The 17,655-nt window shown below is 46.4% G+C and overlaps 2 protein-coding genes across 2 annotated transcripts in view; both read right to left on the bottom strand.

The window, feature by feature from the left end:
* Window positions 1-2,753: 2,753 nt before the first annotated feature.
* ptpn23a (protein tyrosine phosphatase, non-receptor type 23, a) lies at window positions 2,754-16,952 on the bottom strand. Its single transcript, XM_034611463.1, has 24 exons — window positions 16,728-16,952; window positions 13,799-13,873; window positions 13,017-13,144; window positions 12,632-12,708; window positions 12,329-12,378; window positions 12,002-12,133; window positions 11,844-11,924; window positions 11,617-11,748; window positions 11,465-11,512; window positions 11,251-11,307; window positions 11,105-11,163; window positions 10,922-11,001; window positions 10,585-10,699; window positions 10,427-10,492; window positions 9,790-9,935; window positions 9,364-9,681; window positions 8,818-8,972; window positions 8,328-8,659; window positions 5,796-8,235; window positions 5,455-5,639; window positions 5,251-5,355; window positions 4,992-5,130; window positions 4,772-4,885; window positions 2,754-4,034 (listed from the first exon to the last, which is right to left on the bottom strand). Exons 1-24 carry the CDS (start codon window positions 16,809-16,811, stop codon window positions 3,477-3,479), a joined length of 5,676 nt encoding a protein of 1,891 aa, XP_034467354.1. The 5' UTR covers window positions 16,812-16,952; the 3' UTR covers window positions 2,754-3,476.
* Window positions 9,040-17,655, bottom strand: part of LOC117777020 (cortexin-3) — a 29,035-nt gene continuing 20,419 nt past the window's right edge. The window contains exons 3-4 of the transcript XR_004616531.1: window positions 16,116-16,121; window positions 9,040-9,058 (exon numbers count right to left, since the gene is read on the bottom strand). The gene's annotated coding sequence lies outside the window, so the exon portion shown is untranslated. The remainder of the gene's footprint in view (window positions 9,059-16,115; window positions 16,122-17,655) is intronic.

Here is a 17,655-nt window from a genome sequence, read left to right as displayed (position 1 = left end):
AATATCGACGTTGTCCTGCGCAGGCTGTCATTGGCCGACGTCACGTTTACATTGGCTACCGTATTCTTTTCCTTTATTTTTTTTTATATAGTGCCCACAAGAGATTTTATTTTGTGAAAAACACGGTTAACTATATAACTTCAACTTAAACAGTTTCCATTTGGGCCACAGACTAAAAGATAACTTTCCTCCTCGCGGTCTTAGTGTCGATTTGTAAACTTTGCTGGAGTTGTCTTAAAAAAAACCTTCCCGCCTCTTTCTGCAGCCAAGCCAATCGAAATGTGAATAATAAATAACACTGTATATAAGTAGCTGCAAATAATTTAAATGCCAAGAACTTTACATTCCAACCAGCTTCACGTTAAACACAGAACTGAGGGTTAGAGCCCGGCCGATGGGGGGGGGGGGGAGAGAGACGTCGATATCAAATCCTTACAGAGAAATGTAATTGATATTTTATAATCAAATCAAAAACTTTATTGTGAATAACTATATAAAAAAAAGAAAACACAAATACAACCAAATATATAGAACTTAACAAATGTTTAGTTTGTAAAATAAAAGTCTGTTATCGACCAATCGGTGAGTTGGTCGGGCTCTAATTAAAACGATGACGATAAGCAGCGGGTGTGAACGACCACACGCTCCGTCCCGTCACAGAACGGGAAGGTGAAGCGATGGAAGCTGCTTATTGTGATTTGTTTTAGTTCCGTGTGCTCCGATGCTAAAGATCCTTCAGCTTTGAGACTCCGTTATTCTCCAATTGAGTCATTGAAAAGTTTAAACCGTCTTTCACTCTAAACAATATTCCTCCCGGTGTCCCGAGATGAAGCCAAAAGATCCCGGATACGAAACGCCGCCATCTTGCGCTGATGATCTCAGAGTCTATTGAATAGTTTTATCCCGTTTTTACATCATCAGATAACTTATTAAACCCCAAACTTCTCCGAAACATGAAGACTTGAACAATGAGAATGATCTAAAATGACAGAAACCTTCTTTGAGAAACGTTTATGTAACTTTGACTTTTTATTTAGGTCCCATGTACCATTCGCTAACATGGAGGAGCTTTGATCTTGTGTGTATAACTAGTTAAAGGCTGTTTTTAAAAACATGGTCTAATAACATTCAGATAAAAGTAACTCTAGTGTTGTGGTGATTCAGTTAAAAGGAGTTTCTCCAAATCCTAGAATCCTGGAAATCGACACTCGTCTGTTTTTTCAAACTGCTCAACTGTTATTTAAGTCGGTGCCTGAGCTTCGTCCCTTTTTCTCCGATAACCTGCTGAGAGAAAGTCGTCCTCCAGCTTCGAGACGTTTCCCTCGAGGAACGCCAACAACACCCAGAATGTATTTTCTTTTCCAATCCTCCACCAATCTACCGTCAATGTGCGTTTTGTCGAATGTAGGCGTGGCGAACAAACCTGTTAAACAAAACCAGCGACTATCGAATCTTAACACTAATTCAATGCACTCTTAACGCTATGAATGCATTGGCACTTATGCAAAACGTCAGCTTGCACACAGGAAACGTGTGCGACGGTAACGAGCTGACAAGTCACAGGTCTGGTTTCACAGGGACGTGGTTTTCATTCTGCGCCAAACGAGTCTGAAAATGAATCAAACTCATTGTTTTGTTTGGACAAACCTCTGAAACGGTTGAAGATGCATATAAGCTCATTATCTCAGCTGCTGGTGGTAGTTACAGGTTTCTATCCCTTTTTGTTACTGCACAGCGCCGGGGGAAAAAACCCTACCTCCTATGAAACTACATTTAAATCCACTGGATCCAGATTTTAATTCTGATCTGCATCAAACGGTTCTCTCATAAATATCAGTCCTCTAATTATTCCTGATTTTGTTCAAGATCCATGAATTCTTCGAAAAAGTTTTGTGGAAATCCATGAAGTAGTTTTTATATAATCCTGCTGAAAAAGAAATAAACGAACAGAAGTGGAAGTAAAGATGAATACGTTTTGCATTCAGCAGAAATCAGACCTGCGATCTCCTTGGTAACCGTGTGAACGATTTAAACTTTGTTTTTGTTTTTTTTCTCGTAAACGGACGATAAAGTTTTAGAAACAGGAAAATGTGTAGTTTTGTTTTTTTTGTCAGACTTAATTTTTTTTTAACTTCAGTTTTCTAACAAGCAAACAAAGCCATTACAAAAAAAAAACATGTGAATTTGAGATAAAGGCATTCTGGGAAATATTTTCTGCCAGAGTTGTCGGAATTATCAAAGATACGAATATGTTCTTCCTCCAGCCTCAGACCGAGGACGTCACCGTGTCGTAGAAAACGTCGTACAACTGCCTCGGACCTGGTTTGTTCATCTTCTCATCCAGGAAGTGAGCTAAAGCAAAAACGTCCCGAACTCTTGAACTCTTCCTTTTGCGGAGGAAGCTGCTGAAGCTTCTCATGAATGTTTTTGGACTCGAGCTCAAAACAAACCAATATCCATGTCGTGATTACGGCTCCGTCTGATGTATGGAAGTTAACTGTGCTGGTGCAGCTGTGACTCAACATATCAGAGGAAAATATTTCCCCCGTTGCAACTCAAATATGTAACATTAACGGTCCAAATCTAACCGACTGTAGAGAAGATCCACTCGTCTGCTTCTTCCCCTCCAGCTTCCTCTCTTCCTTGGCAGGCTGTGGTAGTGGAGGTAACTTATTTACTGTTTTGTAACACACAAGAAAAACCTGCAAGACTTTGTACTAATTTTCAAATAAAGAGGCTTTGATACCAACACAGTTTGTCTACTGGATTTATTCTGATATCTTTACAATGATGAATGATTAGTGACACTTTTTCCAGAAGGACTTTTTTTTTTGGGATAGTCTAATTTTTATTTAAGATATTTACAGTGTTACAGACAAAAGACAAAGAAAAATAATCGACTTGTTACCACGTGCTGATTTGTTTGCTGCTCTGTGACAGGAACTACTGAGCTACACGCGCTGATAGAACTGGGGGGGGGGGGGGGGTCTTAAAAAGCTGCTTCAACGCTACGCACACGTTATTCCAGTCATTAAAACGATCACAGCGCAGGAAGGAAGGGGGGGGGGGGAGCTGAACACGTCGCAGCCTGGTGATGGAGTGCATGCTGGGATCTTTCTTTAGGGGGGAGGGGGGGGATCTGGTGCTGGAAGTGCAGAGCAGTGCTCCATCAGCCACGGACATAAAAAGAAAAGCAGCAACAGAAAGAATGAACGGATACAGACGAGTGCATAGTGATCTGGTCCCAGAAGCCACCAGTGATGCAGGGAGAAGCAAAGTGTGTTTCAGGTTTCAAACCCCCCCGACTTCCCATCTCACCCCCGACTGTCTGCCACCAGGCACATCTTGGTAATCAACAGAACTTCTCCCAGGATTCAGCTTGTTTAGTTTTCTCTTCAAAGCGGGATTGGAAAGGGAGCGACAGGCCTCTAGTGACGCCTGGTGGTAGAGTGAGAGAAAGGCAGCGACCTGTGGACTCATTGCTTGTTGAGGCTCCAGAGGGGGTCCAGGCAGCCGAGCGGGTCTTCACCTTTGTCCCCCCGTTTCCCGTGGAGACCCTGACCCTCCACCGGCTGCAGGAAGCTCTGCTTGGTCACCCGCTGCTTCCCCCGGCCCCCTCCCTCCATGGAGAAGGCCTCTGGCGTCATCGAGGCCAAAAGCTCCAGGGACGAAGGAGCAGAGGAAGCGGGAGGTGGGACGGCGCTCGGCACAGCCTCTGCTGGGGGGGAGGTGGAGACGATATCCAGGCCGTTGGGAGGAGGTGGGGAGTGGGCAGGTGAGGAGAGGGGCGGGCTGAAGGAGGAAGGGGGCTGGGTATCTGTCGGCGGGTCGGCGTCCTGGAACAGCTGGATGTCTGTACCCAGAGAGTCCAGGTCGGGTAAGATGGAGCCGACCGGCTCCTCAGCCTGCTCCATGGCCGGGTCTGTGGCGCTGGGCGGCCGGATGCTGAGCTTGGCGATGGTGGCCTGGATGGAGCTGATGGGCATGTCTCCGCCCAGGACGATATCCTGCTGCGACTCCTGTCTCGTGTAAGGCTGCAGAGAGACGGTTCAGAGAGGACAGGAAGGTTCAGGTTAACAAGAGGAGACACTCGGAGAAACGAAACGGCCTCGATCTACTGAAGTGACAGAAGCACCACTAGTACCTTGAACTAGTAGAAATCCTTCGGAACAATCAGGGACACAAAACAAATATAACGTTAAAGTTCAGATGAAAACGTCTCAACAGTCGAAAAATGTTGTTTGGCCTTTTGACCTTTTACATGGTTTTGATGTCTTACAATACTTTGACATTTATTACGAATGTTCCTCGTCTTTAAAGCTACTTTCAGATTTGCACTGAACTCGAGGGACAGTCTGTGAGAAGACAAATGTCCAAGTGAGATTAATGGGACATTCTCCGCAGCGTCTCCGACCAGGACCAGAGTAAAAACTGTTGTATAATCTAACATGACACATAACCAGTAGGTTTTTCCACTTATTTTACCTTTCAATCAAAAATGAAAAACATTTACTGGTCCCAGATTCTTCCACACCAGTATTTACTTCACTGTACATGGGACAGATTTCTTTTGATTCTGGAATGTTGGTGGGACAAAAAGAACAAAATCGATTATCCCCTCAAACAGTTTTGGAGATTTTCTAACATTCAAGTTGTTGAATAGTCTCCATGACGACCTGAGGGCAGCCGAGCATTTTGTTGTGTCTCTGTACAAAGACACATATGTGGCTGATGGATCCGCAAACCACGTCAAGTATTTTAGGTGACAAACCTTCGTGGCTGCAGAGTTGGTGTTCTTGCTGCAGGTGGCGGTGGTGATGCCGTGGCGCTGCAGGACGTTCTCCGCGTGCTTCAACACGGACTCATAGCAGTACTTCAGGTGCAGCTGGAGACGAGACAGAGACTAACATGAAGCTTCTAATATCTGAGAATCTATTCCCCCTGAGGATCAGATGTTAAATTAGATTTCGATTTATTTCTGTGTATCTGACCTTCTCCTGGAGCATGTTCTTCCTCTGCTGTCTCATCTTCTTCACCAGCAGGGGCAGATCTGGGATCCCATTTCCCGCCTCCAGCTCCTGCAGCGCCGCGTACAGCAGACAGAAGGCGCCGGTGCGTCCGACACCCGAGCTGAGGCAGGAAACAGACGGGTACGTTTTAAAGATTTAAGAAACACTGCTCTCAAATCACAGACCCCTCACACAGACAGGATGTAATCGGCTGGTGTTAACTTCCATTTTGAATATATACCTGCAGTGCACCACAACAGGTGTGTGTAAGGGCCTCTGGTGGAGGTAGTGTCCGTGGACGTCCTGGATGAATCGGAGCAGGTTGCTCTTGCTCTCAGGAAGACCCCTGAGGACGAACATGGAGAAACGATGACGACTCGGTGTGAAACACTTGTTATTTAAGAGAAACTAGTTTATATTGCGAGTATCTTAGAACCTGACTTACAGCTCCGGCCAGTTGGTGAACTGGAGATGGACGACGGTGCGCTTCAGGCTTTGGTCGCGGTACTGCAGGCTGATCATTCGCTCCACGTGTGTCGGTGCCGTCTTCTGCGTGGTCAGGCTGAGCGTGATCGGTCCCTGAGAGAACTGCTTGCCGCGCTCTGTCGGGAAGTAGCGCAGAACTTTTCCCTGTGAGAGACAACAAGATAAGAACGTTAAAAACAGACGGTAGCAAGACAATGAGTACAATATAACATCATAATATTAAAGAGATGATCTGTATCAAAAGATATTTCAGGAAAAACAAACTTTAAGACTAAAAGTTAACCAAACTAAACTTGGTACCTTATCAAGCTCCTGCTCACACACCAACATGACTATCAGAGACACCTTCTGCTCGTACACCATCAGCCAGAAGTCTGCCGCTGTGCCGGAGAGGGGAGCTTGTGTGGCGATAAGGCGAGGGCAGTACGGTGACAAGTCCTCCACGTAGCTGGCATTGATGTAGTCGTCTTTGCCGGACTGCAGCATCACGCGGTTGAGGTCGTAGGGCATGACGTCCTGGTGACGGTTCTTCATGGTGTAGCAGCGGGCGATGGCGATGGACAGCTGACGGGCGTCTTTCTCCTGCTGTTCCTGGAGCTCTTTCCAGCGGGCGTCCAGCACTGACAGGCCGCCCTCAGTCTCAGAGGGGTGCTCCAGGGAATCTACTTGGGCTCTGTAACGTTCCAGTTCACTATGAAGCTGGGCAACACGCTCTGGGGCTTGGTACGGGTCACCCTGGATCAGGAGAACTGCCTGGGTGCTTTTCTTCCGACGCTCCCCGTCCTGTGGGTCAGCTTTAGTCGGTTGCAGGACATTGGTCGGGGCCTTGGGGCCTCCGGGTTGGCTCTCTGGGCTCGAGGAGAGGAGGTCGTCTGTGCTTGAGTTCTGGCGTTGAAAAAGCGACGTGGAGGGAGAGACAGCAGAGGGAGAGGGAAGAGTGGATGGTGCTGTGCCTCCGGGGGTGGGGGCTGGTGTGGGTCTCTGCTGGGGGTTCAGACCCAGAGATGTAGGGCCCGGAGAGGGAGATGGAGAGGGGGAAGGTGAAGGGGAAGGAGGGACGGGTGGCTGAGCAGGTGAGGGCTGGATCATGTGCTGAGCAGAGGGAGCATGCGGACCATGGGGTCCCATGGCAGTGGGCTGCTGTGGGGCACTTGGAGGTACATTAGGTCCTGGAGCTGAAGGGTACATAGTAGAAGGCTGTGGATGAGTCATGGGGAGTGGGGCCTGAGGTTGTTGGGGGGCTGCTGGCTGTGGGGCCAGGGGCTGCTGAGGCATCATCGGAGCCCCTCCTGGGTAGCACACTCCCCCAGAGTGAGGGGGCTGAGCCTGGGGTTGGCCGGGCATCCGAATAGGCTGCTGGGGCATGTTTGGTATAGGAGGCTGTCCGGGGTGGGGGTGATGCTGATGCTGTTGGGGTAGTGCACCGGGGGGCATTTGTGGCATAGGGCCCCTTGGCAGGTGGACCTGAGGACCAGGGACCATATGAGGTTGTGAGGCAGGGGGCATCTGTGGGTGCATTGCAGGGTGAATGGGCTGGCCGGTGGGGGGCATGTAGTTCTGTGAGACTGGGGGCATTGGCTGACTTGTGGGGGGCATCTGGGGTCTGGGACCTCCTGGCATCTGCATCTGTGGGTGTGGCGGCATCTGCTGGGCATTGGGGGGCATTGACATTTGTTGTTGCTGCTGTGGCAACATGTGTTGGTGAGGGAGTCCAATGGGCATCTGTTGGTTGGGATGGGGCAGGTAGGGCTGTGACACGGGGGGTGCTGGTTGAGACGTTGCAGGCATTTGGGGGTGGGCAGTTTGAGGTGGCCTGGGTATGGAGCCTGGCATCATCTGAGGGTGCTGCTGGGGCCCATAGCCCTGCGGAGGCTGATAGCCTTGTGGGATCTGAGGTCGCGGCTGGAAGCCATTTTGCATCTGCCCTGGGAATGCCTGCTGGTACTGTGGAGGAACGCCAGGCTGTTGGGGCATATATCCGTGAGGGTAACCTTGCTGGGTCTGGAGGTGAGGGCCGGGCATTGGTGCAGGCTGATAGCCCTGAGGCAGCTGTTGCCCCATGGCTTGGGGGTAGTGCTGTGGATGTTTCTGCTGCTGGGGTTGGGGTGCAGGAGTTTGGCTTGGGCCTCGAAGCGGCATCCCTGGTTGGTGCATAAAGTGGGGATAGACACCCATCTGTGGCGGTACAGCGTAGCCAGCTGAGTGCGGGTGGTGCGGTGTTGGGGCGTAGCTGGGGATCGGGGCCTGAATGCTGTCCACAGTGGTAGTCGAGGGTCGGACTGGTGTCGGTTGGGGAGCATGAGGAGGTGGTGGCCGATAACCTGACACCGTCTGCATTTGTGGAGGCATCTGGGGATGGTGTCCATGTGGCAGAGCTCCTGAAGTAGGAAACTGAGCAATCCGTGCCAAAAGTTCTGGAGGTGGCAGGTTGGCGGGGAAGCGAGGAAGACCAGCAGCTGGAGCACCAGGCCAAGGCAGAGAGCTGCTGCCACCCAGGTTCACACCAGGGGGGATGTAGGCTTCAGGACCGGGGTGACGAGCGGTGGTGAGGGAGGGAATGTCAGGGGGGAGGCTGCGGAGCTCGTCAGGTAAGTCACCTCCCAAGGCCAATATGGCTGCACTGAGCTGGGCCAGTTCCGGGTCGTCCAGGCTCGAGCAGGCAGAGTCGTTATCTGGATTTTTTGGCCTCAGGGAGGGCTTTGCTGCGGTGGGTCGAGCTGGGGGCTTCTTCTGGGTCTCTCTGAGGAAAACACAGTGAAGAGCATGAGAAGAGCATTCAAATGTCACCTTTAGAAGACTGAAACTTAATAGAGACTGAAACATTCCCCTCACTTTTCCAGCACTGGCTTCCTCTCCTCTGTTCTCATCTGACACAAGCCCTTCGATCTCTCCAGCAGACGGGACGCTTTGGCCTCCAGGTCATCGTAGAACTCCTTCCCCTCCTGGGACTTCTTCATCAGGTCCTCGTAGGCTTCGTACGAGCCCACCAGGCCCTGGACGGTGGCGTTCCACTGCTGCTCGGTCTGGCTCAGGCCCTTGCGAACTGAGGCGTACTGGACATTAGCCTCCGTCAGGGCCTTCAGGATGTTCTCCTGAGCTGCCAGGTTCTGCTCGATGTAAACCTTCACCTGCTCGTACTTCTTCAGTTGGTCCTCAAATATGCGCTGGAAGGACAAAGGGTTGGTTGAGATCTCACATGTAAAAAAAAAATACAATTACAAGTCCAAGAGTTCAGGCAGATCTCCCTTGAATCATTTTTTTTTGTTTTAAAGTGACAGTGGTGTTTTGTGTGGCCTTGAGGGAACCACGTGCGACCACATACCTTCATGTCCGCCCGCTCCGTGGTGACGAGGGTGGAGGTGATGTCGTCGTGCTGGATGAGGTCACGGAGCTGTTTCTCCAAAGAGCCTCTCTGTTCTCTCATTTCCTGGACCTTCCCAAGGATCCGCTTCATGCACTGCAGCCCGGCGACTTCCTCTGCACACACACACACACACACACACACACACACACACACACACACACACACACACACACACACACACACACACACACACACACAACTTAGAACTACATTATGTGATGACAATTAAACACAACTGATGTCATAATATCATCTCCAGACCTGGTCATTCTCAAAAGCCTTTTATTGATGATTTCTTCACCTGTTGTTTTCTTATTCTTTAAATAGAAATATGCATCAAGAGGCTTTTTAACACATTTTTTATAAACATGAAAGACTTGTATTGAATATACTGAAATCTTAACATTCTTTGATGTCTTTGATGTCGTTGTATTTTACACTGATGGTAACCTGCCAGACTTTTCTCTAGCAGGAAAGAAAAAAATGCTTTCTCATCAAACACACCTTCACTAAGTTGGGGCCGGGGCAAGGCCTCTCTCAGACTTTCCAGTGGCCCCCCCAGCAGACGCAGGTTGCTGATGTGCAGGTTCATGGCGCGGTGGAGCTCCGTGTTGGTGAAACTCGCCTTCTCGTGGGCCTCCATGTACTTCTCCAGGTCCCTGTGGATCTCGGCCAGAGCCTGGCCCTGTGCTGCCGGGTGGATGTCGCCCGCCGAGGGGCCGATGACCTCCTGCAGGACTCGCTCGCTGGTCTCATCTTCCTCCAGGACGTCTCTGATCTCCCTCAGTGAAGACTCCACATCAGTGAAGACGCCTGAAAGCACTGCACAGATGTGATAGAGAGGTAAACACCAACAATCAAGAAATGTTACAAAACCAAAACTTTAAATATGTCTATACAACAATTTGGGGCAGACATGATTTCCCTTACCCTGCATGGATTGGATGAGGCTCTTGACGGTGTCGGGTCGGACACTGAGCGCGGCACATTTCTCCATCAGGACGGGGGGGATGTGACTGTACATGTCCAAGTTGTCCACAGACTCCGGCTCCAAGCCCAGGGAGTCCATGAACTGCCTGTGAGACGAAACCAGTCAGTTTACACTGGGTACAGAGTCTGGTCAAATTAAAATCAGAAGTAATATTAACTTTCAAACTTTCCAATGATCTTTTTTTGGGGTTTACAGACATTTTGGGCTAAGAGATCAACTGGGAATGGTAGATTTTAAACGAGTTGGAGTTACCACTTGAAGACAAGATTGATTAACATTAATTATCATTACCTTATTAATAGTATAATGTTATTATGAAAAGTGACAGGAGCACAGTTTGCACTTTGCACAGCGCTCCGCAGCATATTAATTATGAAATGAGTACATTCATGTTCATGTCTAAGTAACAGTACAGACTAGTGGCTACTGTGAGAAATGCCCTGAAACTGAATATAAACATAAATACACATATTTTCTACATCGTTTATTCTGTAAAATAAAAGCTTCATATCTCAAAACATTAACATTGATATCTCTGAAGAGTTCTTTTAAGGCTCCACACACTCATGTACTCACTCTAGTGTTTCGTTCTTGCTTTCTATCTTGGTCATGATGTCCCTCAGCAGCTTGGCCTTCTCCTCACTGGAAAAACAGAAAGTAACCACAGACATCAATTAACTTTAATCATTAAAGACTGAACACACTCTTTATTTCACCGTTCTGAGATGAACTACCTGTAAAGAGAAGACGCTTCATGTGCAGCCATCGGCACCAACTTGGAGAACAGGTCTGGTCCAGTGACGCTGGGGTCTGTGGGGTTGACTGGGAGGGCTTTGACCAGTGGTGCACCTAGAGGGGAAATAACAAGAGGAGAAGAGATCATGATGCTGAGAGATGAAGACATTAGTCAGTCAGCAAAAGAATCATTTAACACTGTTAAACAAAGAGCTGTTCATAACAGATACACAATAACATAACATAACATCACACTTCTACATGGAAACGCATTAAAACAGTGATAATAGTTGTGAGTCATCTCAGCAGCGTGAACATACTCGAGCTTCACGTTACCTTTGACTGAGGCCAGAGTTTCCAGAGAAGGAACTGTCTCGTGATAGATGAAGTCATTGTCCTTTTTGGCTGAATTGAACCTAGAGGTCAAAGGTCAAAAGAAAAACAGGTTCACACACTGAAAACCACCAGTGAAACTACAGGAAACGACTGAAACTGTGACACAAAGAATGAAGTGCTCACTTTCCACCGATAACATCCATGGTGAACCTCAATGCCTCTTGCACGCTGTCAGGTTGACCCTGGTTGTAACAAGACAGGAAACACACGGTTACAGAGACAATAAAACATTACACTAATGTGTTGCTGGTGAGAAAGTGCTTTTCTACCTTCGCCAGCTTGATGGCTTCACTGAGTTTATCCATGGAGCTCTGCAGGTACGCCAACTGGTGGAAACAGAAAATACAAATGTGAGTAGGAACAGAGAAACATGGAGGGAAGTGGAAAAATGGACTGAGGAAGCTCTTAATTTCTGTCCTGAATAAATAGTTAAAAACACAAAGCGCACCCTGATGGTAATTGTAAAAAACTGCATGGTCCTACCCGCTCTCCGTACTTCTGCTGCTCCTCCGCCTGTTTTCCCATGTGAAGCTGTAGAGAAACAACACAGAGATAACGGAGGAAGGTGGATGTGATGAAGTGAACGTCAGTATTAAAACAACACGCACTCACAACCACTCGCTCATCGGACTCACGTGTGCAATGGAAGCAAAGTAGTAGATCTTCATCTGAACCAGTTTCTTCCAGTCCTTCTGGATCTTCCCCAGCATGGAGGCCGTCTCCGAGTTCTCCAGAGCCCTGCAGGCCTCTTTGTAGTAATCCACCACCTGCAGCAGCACAGCCAGTTATCACCTGCTCAAGATTTCACTATTGATTCATATGATTATTGAATGTAATTCATATTAAATCATAAGACATTGACCTGAGCGCTGATACGGGCAACAAGGAAACTCTTCCTGTTGTCCAACATGGATTTCTCCAGAAGACACTCCTGAGCCTGACCCTAGGAAGGAGACACAGAGTGATGAGACACTTTCCTGTGTGTGTCTGTGTGTGTGCGTGTATGAGTGTGTTACCTACCAGCATGAGGTTAATGTTAAGGTTAAGGATCTGGTGGCTCATGTCCACACTGAAGTTGTGGCTGAAATGGTCTCTCAGGTAGGAGAAGGCTCCAGCTGAGCACTGGAAGTGGGTACATGACACCTTCATGCCCTGGACACGAAGCAGAGGGTCAGAGGGACTGTGTGGACATAGTACACGGTGTGTGTGTGTGTGTGTGTGTGTGTGTGTGTGTGTGTGTGTGTGTGTGTGTGTGTGTGTGTGTGTGTGTGTGTGTGTGTGTGTGTGTGTGTGTGTGTGTGTGTGTGTGTGTGTGTGTGTGTGTGTGTGTGTGTGTGTGTGTCTCACCTCCTCAGACACCCTGTTATCCATGGCTCCCAGCATGGAGTGCAGGGCCCCTATGGAGAATGAAAACAAGGAGTCGAGTTGGAGACTGTTACAGGATAAATTCACACTTTTCCACGTCAATCTTAAAACAATACTGACAAATGTATGTTGAAAGAGTTATGGGTCACTCATACTGTTCCTTTAAAAGGTTGTACAAGAGCAGATCTGTGTGTGTCAGTATGTGGACAACTCACTTCAGTCTATTCACAGGTGGTAAATTATTTTCATGAGAATCCACAGATTTCTCTACGTGACTCAACTCACCAAGATTGTAGAGGATGCAGGCTTGTTCATAGCTGATGTCGTCATGAGTGACTGTTTTTCCAGAGAAGATCTCAGTCCTGCACACAAGCAAAAATTAGTATTAGTAAAATGAGTATTTGACTAGAATCCTGTAAATTCAATGGATATTCATTTCGTGGACAGATAACATTTGGAAAGTTACATTTACTTCCTGCTATTTTATTCCCCTCTGTACTTTAAGATTTCCGGCAGTGAACTGACATTTGTATCCTGAGCAAACTGTCATGAGAGTGACTCTAAAAAAAGATCCAGACCTCAGGAAGAAATAGTTCAGACGGCAGGAAGACGTGTGAATGTTGTGTACAGTTTGTGTTTGTGTGATTTGTTTGTAGGTTTGTGTTTGTACCATGAGATGGGCACAGCAGCCTCCTGGCTCGGCCCCATGGGCACTCGGCTCTGGAGGTAATGCAGCTGACCGAAGTACTTCCTCAACGTGCTGCATCCTTCGAAATCCCTCGTCACGTTCACCGCTCCCTGTGAAACAGACACAAACTGTGTTTCATCTCCTGTTCTTCACCAGAGCAGCAACAGAATCACAACGACTCCTCTCTGTAGAGGTAAGAAGCAGTTAAATTCTCACTGGGACCAGATCAGGGATGGATCTGCAAACTGGCACCAACAGAAACGACTCTTCTACTATTAGAGTTACTAACAGGAAACAGATAAAATTCAACATGTAAAAACATCATCAGCACTGATGAGCTCAACAGCCTCTTGTGTTAGTCTGTGGTTGAAAAGGACTAGATTTTGGTTTCCTCGAATATTATGTGTGAGATTTGTTCTGTTTAGTTTGTGTCAACTGATAATTTACCACTTCTCTTCATCCTTGTTTCCTTTAACATAGTTTATTAATCTCTGACTTAACCACAGGTTAGACCAGAAGTACAACCTCAAGGTCGTAGGCCTCCTCCAAACAGTCAAGTTGCCGGAAACATGATCCCACTTGTCACTTCTGGTTGTGAGTCGAAACATTTAGTAACGATTTGTTTGTCTAACTAATCTGGATTATGCAAAAACTCTTCAGCTGACTTCCATGAAGTTTAGTAAAAGGCTGGAACATGACCCAAGGAAGAAGTTAATCAAAGACCCTGGAACCACAGACCCGAGCCTGAGCCTCAGAGAACCTACCTGCCGCAGTGTCTCCAGCTTCTTCAGCTGCTCATTGTAGTTGTCAGGATTCTCTCCGTAGTTCTTTAAGATGAACTGGAGGTGAAGACACAGAAAGAAAAAGTAGGTCAACACTTTAAAAAAAACAGAGTCACTTCCTGCTTATACTGGAAAAAGAAGGCTTCTCCAGACTGGAATCACAATGTAAGATTTCAGGCCTTGGTCTTACCAACAAATCATATTTAATTAAATATCTGTTATGCAGGATAACTGCTGAGAAAATATATGATTTGACCCTGAATGTCTTTCAACTGCAGCTAATTAATTATTATGCAAATCTTTGGCCTTGAGCAAAACCAAGAGTTTGGATTCTCTTGCTCTGAAGTGCTCCCATCATGCTTTGCCAAGACTTTCCTTGTCCTCATGAGCCCCTGGAAGCAGCGGCGAGCTACTTTTTTTTTTTGTCAGGCCAGGAAGTAAACAGCCCTGCAGACCGATTCTCTGACTGGTCCTCGTCTCTCTGTTTTTCAATGAAACGATGGAGGCAGGAAGGTCACAAGGCGACGGAAAGATGCACAATGACACAGCAACAAGACGAACATTGTCCCGCTCTGAATTCCACAAGAATCCTGATTCACTACGAGGCAAATGGAGGAAATCGTAGCTAATGTAGACACAGTACTAAATGCACAACCACTTTGGCGATAAGGAGAAGCAGCATTAACCTGTCGAATGTTAAACTTTAACTTCCTGAATGGAAACCACCACCTCTACGTTACATGTTAAACACTGAGGTCAGCAGTCATTTATAGACATGTGGCAAGAAGTGACTTCATTTGTTTTCCTCTGTGAATCACATTTAACATTTCTGAATGAAGGTGTTGTCATGAGCAGTGCAATGAAAATAACTATCTGACAGGATTATTACTGCCGGTAACAGCAGTGACCTGAGAGGGCAAAGATCTCCTCTTTTATCTGCTTCAGGAAGGAGCTGGAAAGTTGGTCAACCGATTACCGATCGAGGGAAAAGCAAGAAGCATTCGAATGACGAGCCGGGAAATAGATGAACTACTGAGTCATTTAAATGATTAATCCAAGTCCAAATAAATCAGGGACTTGTTCTACATTTCTGAAGCAAGAGCGCCAAAGTAACAGTCATAGTATTTCTGGTAATAGTCGTATATGTGAACAGACATATTGTATATCTGAGCAATCTAGTTGTAATCATATACTTTATAGGAAAGTCTATTGATGCCTGATTTTAAACTGTTCTTCTTAAAAATAGATGAAGTTTTTTGTTTTGAATATTTTCTCTCATGTTATCTAACCTAGTTTTGTCTGGTTCTGTTCTAGTGTTGTTTTATTCTCATGTATTTTGTAAAGCACTTTATAACCCTGTTTAGATAAAGAAGTGCCACAGAAATAAGTTATTATCTTTATTATTAGAATTATCTACAAATAACCACTTTTGTAATGCGCTCCCTTCTGATTCATGCCCTGGTCACTTCCTGTTGTGGCGACTGTAACACCGTCCTCACTGGTTTTACAAATAAAACTTTACCAACGACTAAACCATCCAGAATTCTGCTGCCAGGATTATCACCTGCAGCAAATCCACAAACCACATCACTCCTCATCCAGCGTCACTGGCTTCAGGTGGAATTAAGAACAACACTAGGAAACTCTCACCTGTAGAGCCCTCTACAACCTTGCTAACAGGTATGCCCCCCCCCCATCCATACCTCTTACACCTCCTCCATCTCTACGCCTCTTCCTCAGCTTCTCCTCTCTCCATCCCCACATGTAAACTATTGGAGCCACACCTCACATGTTCAAATCACAACTCAAAACACATCTGTTTCCTTCAGTTTTATCTATTTTATCTGTCGCTCGCTAATCACATTTAAATCTTTGATGTGCTGCTAGTTGTTTTTGTGTCTAAACTCTAAACTTCTTTTAGTGTCACACATGTTGTATTGACAGTGTGTTTGTGTGTTTTACTTTTAATCATACATGTGTTTATTCGTGATATATTGTCAGGTGAGCTTGGCTGTCTAAAAATCCGTTGTGAAACATATCTTATTATTATAAACACAGTATAATAACTCGTACAGGTTGTTGTTGTTATCCCCACAGTGAACAGAACTAGGATGAAGACTTGTAAACCACATGTTGGACTCCTGCTCCTTCACCAGATGTTTTGTTTCCTCCTCTTGGTTCTGGTGCACGTGAGGATGAGATCACTGTTTGTTATCACGTGGGACTGGACCCGAGCCACCGACTAGTTATTAGTCACTAGTTCACTAAGAGGTGCTGCTAGTTATCTTTGCCTCTTAACCAGAACCTGAACTGTGTCTGTGTCACACATCAAGTTGTGCGTGTGTGTCTAAGATGCGATGTGAAATTAAATGTCTTGTTATTATTATCATTATTATTATTAAAGTGTTATAACACGTGCAGGTTGTTCTTATCGTTCCCAGTGAACAGAACTAAGATGCAGACTTGTAAACAACATGTCAGACTCCTGCTCGTCACCAGATGTTTGTCTCCTCCTCTGACTTCAGGTGCACGTGACGATGAGATCAGAGTTTATTATTATCACGAGTTTTAACCTCCAGCTTGAATCCCACAGACTCTGTACTGGGTTTAATGGGAGTGAGCCACTTGCCGAGGAGCTAACTTCGCCCCCAGCTGCTAGCTTGTTGTGTAGCTAGCAGCTCGCTAACCATTAGCAAACAAAAGGCGGTGGTCAGAGGGATTCACACCAGCAACCGGAGCTCAGCCCCGGGCCCCCGGGACGCGTCTCCTCCGCGGGACCGACGCAGCAGCTGGCGGTCAGACGTCGGCTTCCTGGAGGGTTTACCCGGGCGTCGGTAATCCGCGCCGGGCTGCCTCTCTCCGGCTCAGCCCTGTTGCTCCCCGGTCCCCGGTCCCCACCCCGGAGCCTCACCTGCCTGACGGCCGGGCTGAACGGGAACTCGCCCGCCTCCTTCAGGTCCAGCCAGATCATCGGCATGCGGGGCACCGCCTCCATCGCGGCGGCTGTGCGCGGCGCTCTGAGCGGGGAAGGAGCGAAGGCCTGGTCGGTGGTTCACTGACGGTTCCTCCGGGAAGAAGCAGCTTTCCTCCTCCACTGTGTCATGGCTCCATTTACACTCACACCGGAAACTGGCGAAGCACGTGACGCAGGCTCCCCTGTACGGGCCGCGGGGGGTTGTGGGAAATGTAGTCAGCCAGGAAACTAGCTTGGTTGAAGATACATGAACTGTATACAAATTACATGTGTATAATAAAACAATTCACTAATATTATATATATTTGGATATACATATTTATATATATATTGTTCTCATTTTTTAGCTTTCAATAATATCACATGAAATCTAATTTTATACCATCGAAGATCTGAACATATTATATTCTATTGGTTAATTTACTCTTACAATATAAAATAACATAATATAATATAATACAACATAATGTAATGTAATGTAATATAATAGCAGTGACAGAAAGTAGTCAACCTTTGATTCTGTAAATACAACAAATCTTGTGTGTGATTTTTTTACCATGAAGTATACAAATATTTAATTTAAAATTACAATACACAGAGAAAAAGCATCTTTTAAAATTATTTAGCTGAAGAAATTATGAGCATTTCACAGATTATTTAAATTGCAGTCATTTTCTGTGAATCAAGTTGTAATGTCAGCTCTGCAGTCTGAGAGTTAAAGTCTTTGCATTAAAATAAAGGAAGATATTTGTGAAGACCATTATTTTATTTGGTGCAAAACTTAAATAAAGACAAAACAAATACATTTTGATCTAAATATTGATGATGATATTCTCATGTTATTCTATTACATGAACTCATGTTC

Source organism: Hippoglossus hippoglossus, chromosome 16, assembly GCF_009819705.1.
Source record: "Hippoglossus hippoglossus isolate fHipHip1 chromosome 16, fHipHip1.pri, whole genome shotgun sequence".
Taxonomy (NCBI): domain Eukaryota; kingdom Metazoa; phylum Chordata; class Actinopteri; order Pleuronectiformes; family Pleuronectidae; genus Hippoglossus; species Hippoglossus hippoglossus.
This window is presented reverse-complemented; position numbering and strand designations above follow the sequence as displayed.

Bases quoted from the DNA above. Each gene is read 5' to 3' on its own strand.
- ptpn23a (XM_034611463.1), bottom strand. From the start codon at position 16,811: ATGGAGGCGGTGCCCCGCATGCCGATGATCTGGCTGGACCTGAAGGAG. The intron at 13,145-13,798 runs GTAGGTTCTCTG...TCTGTTTCACAG, and splicing joins AGCTGGAGACACTGCGGCAG to GGAGCGGTGAACGTGACGAG. The intron at 8,660-8,817 runs GTATGTGGTCGC...TTGTCCTTCCAG, and splicing joins CGGAGCGGGCGGACATGAAG to CGCATATTTGAGGACCAACT.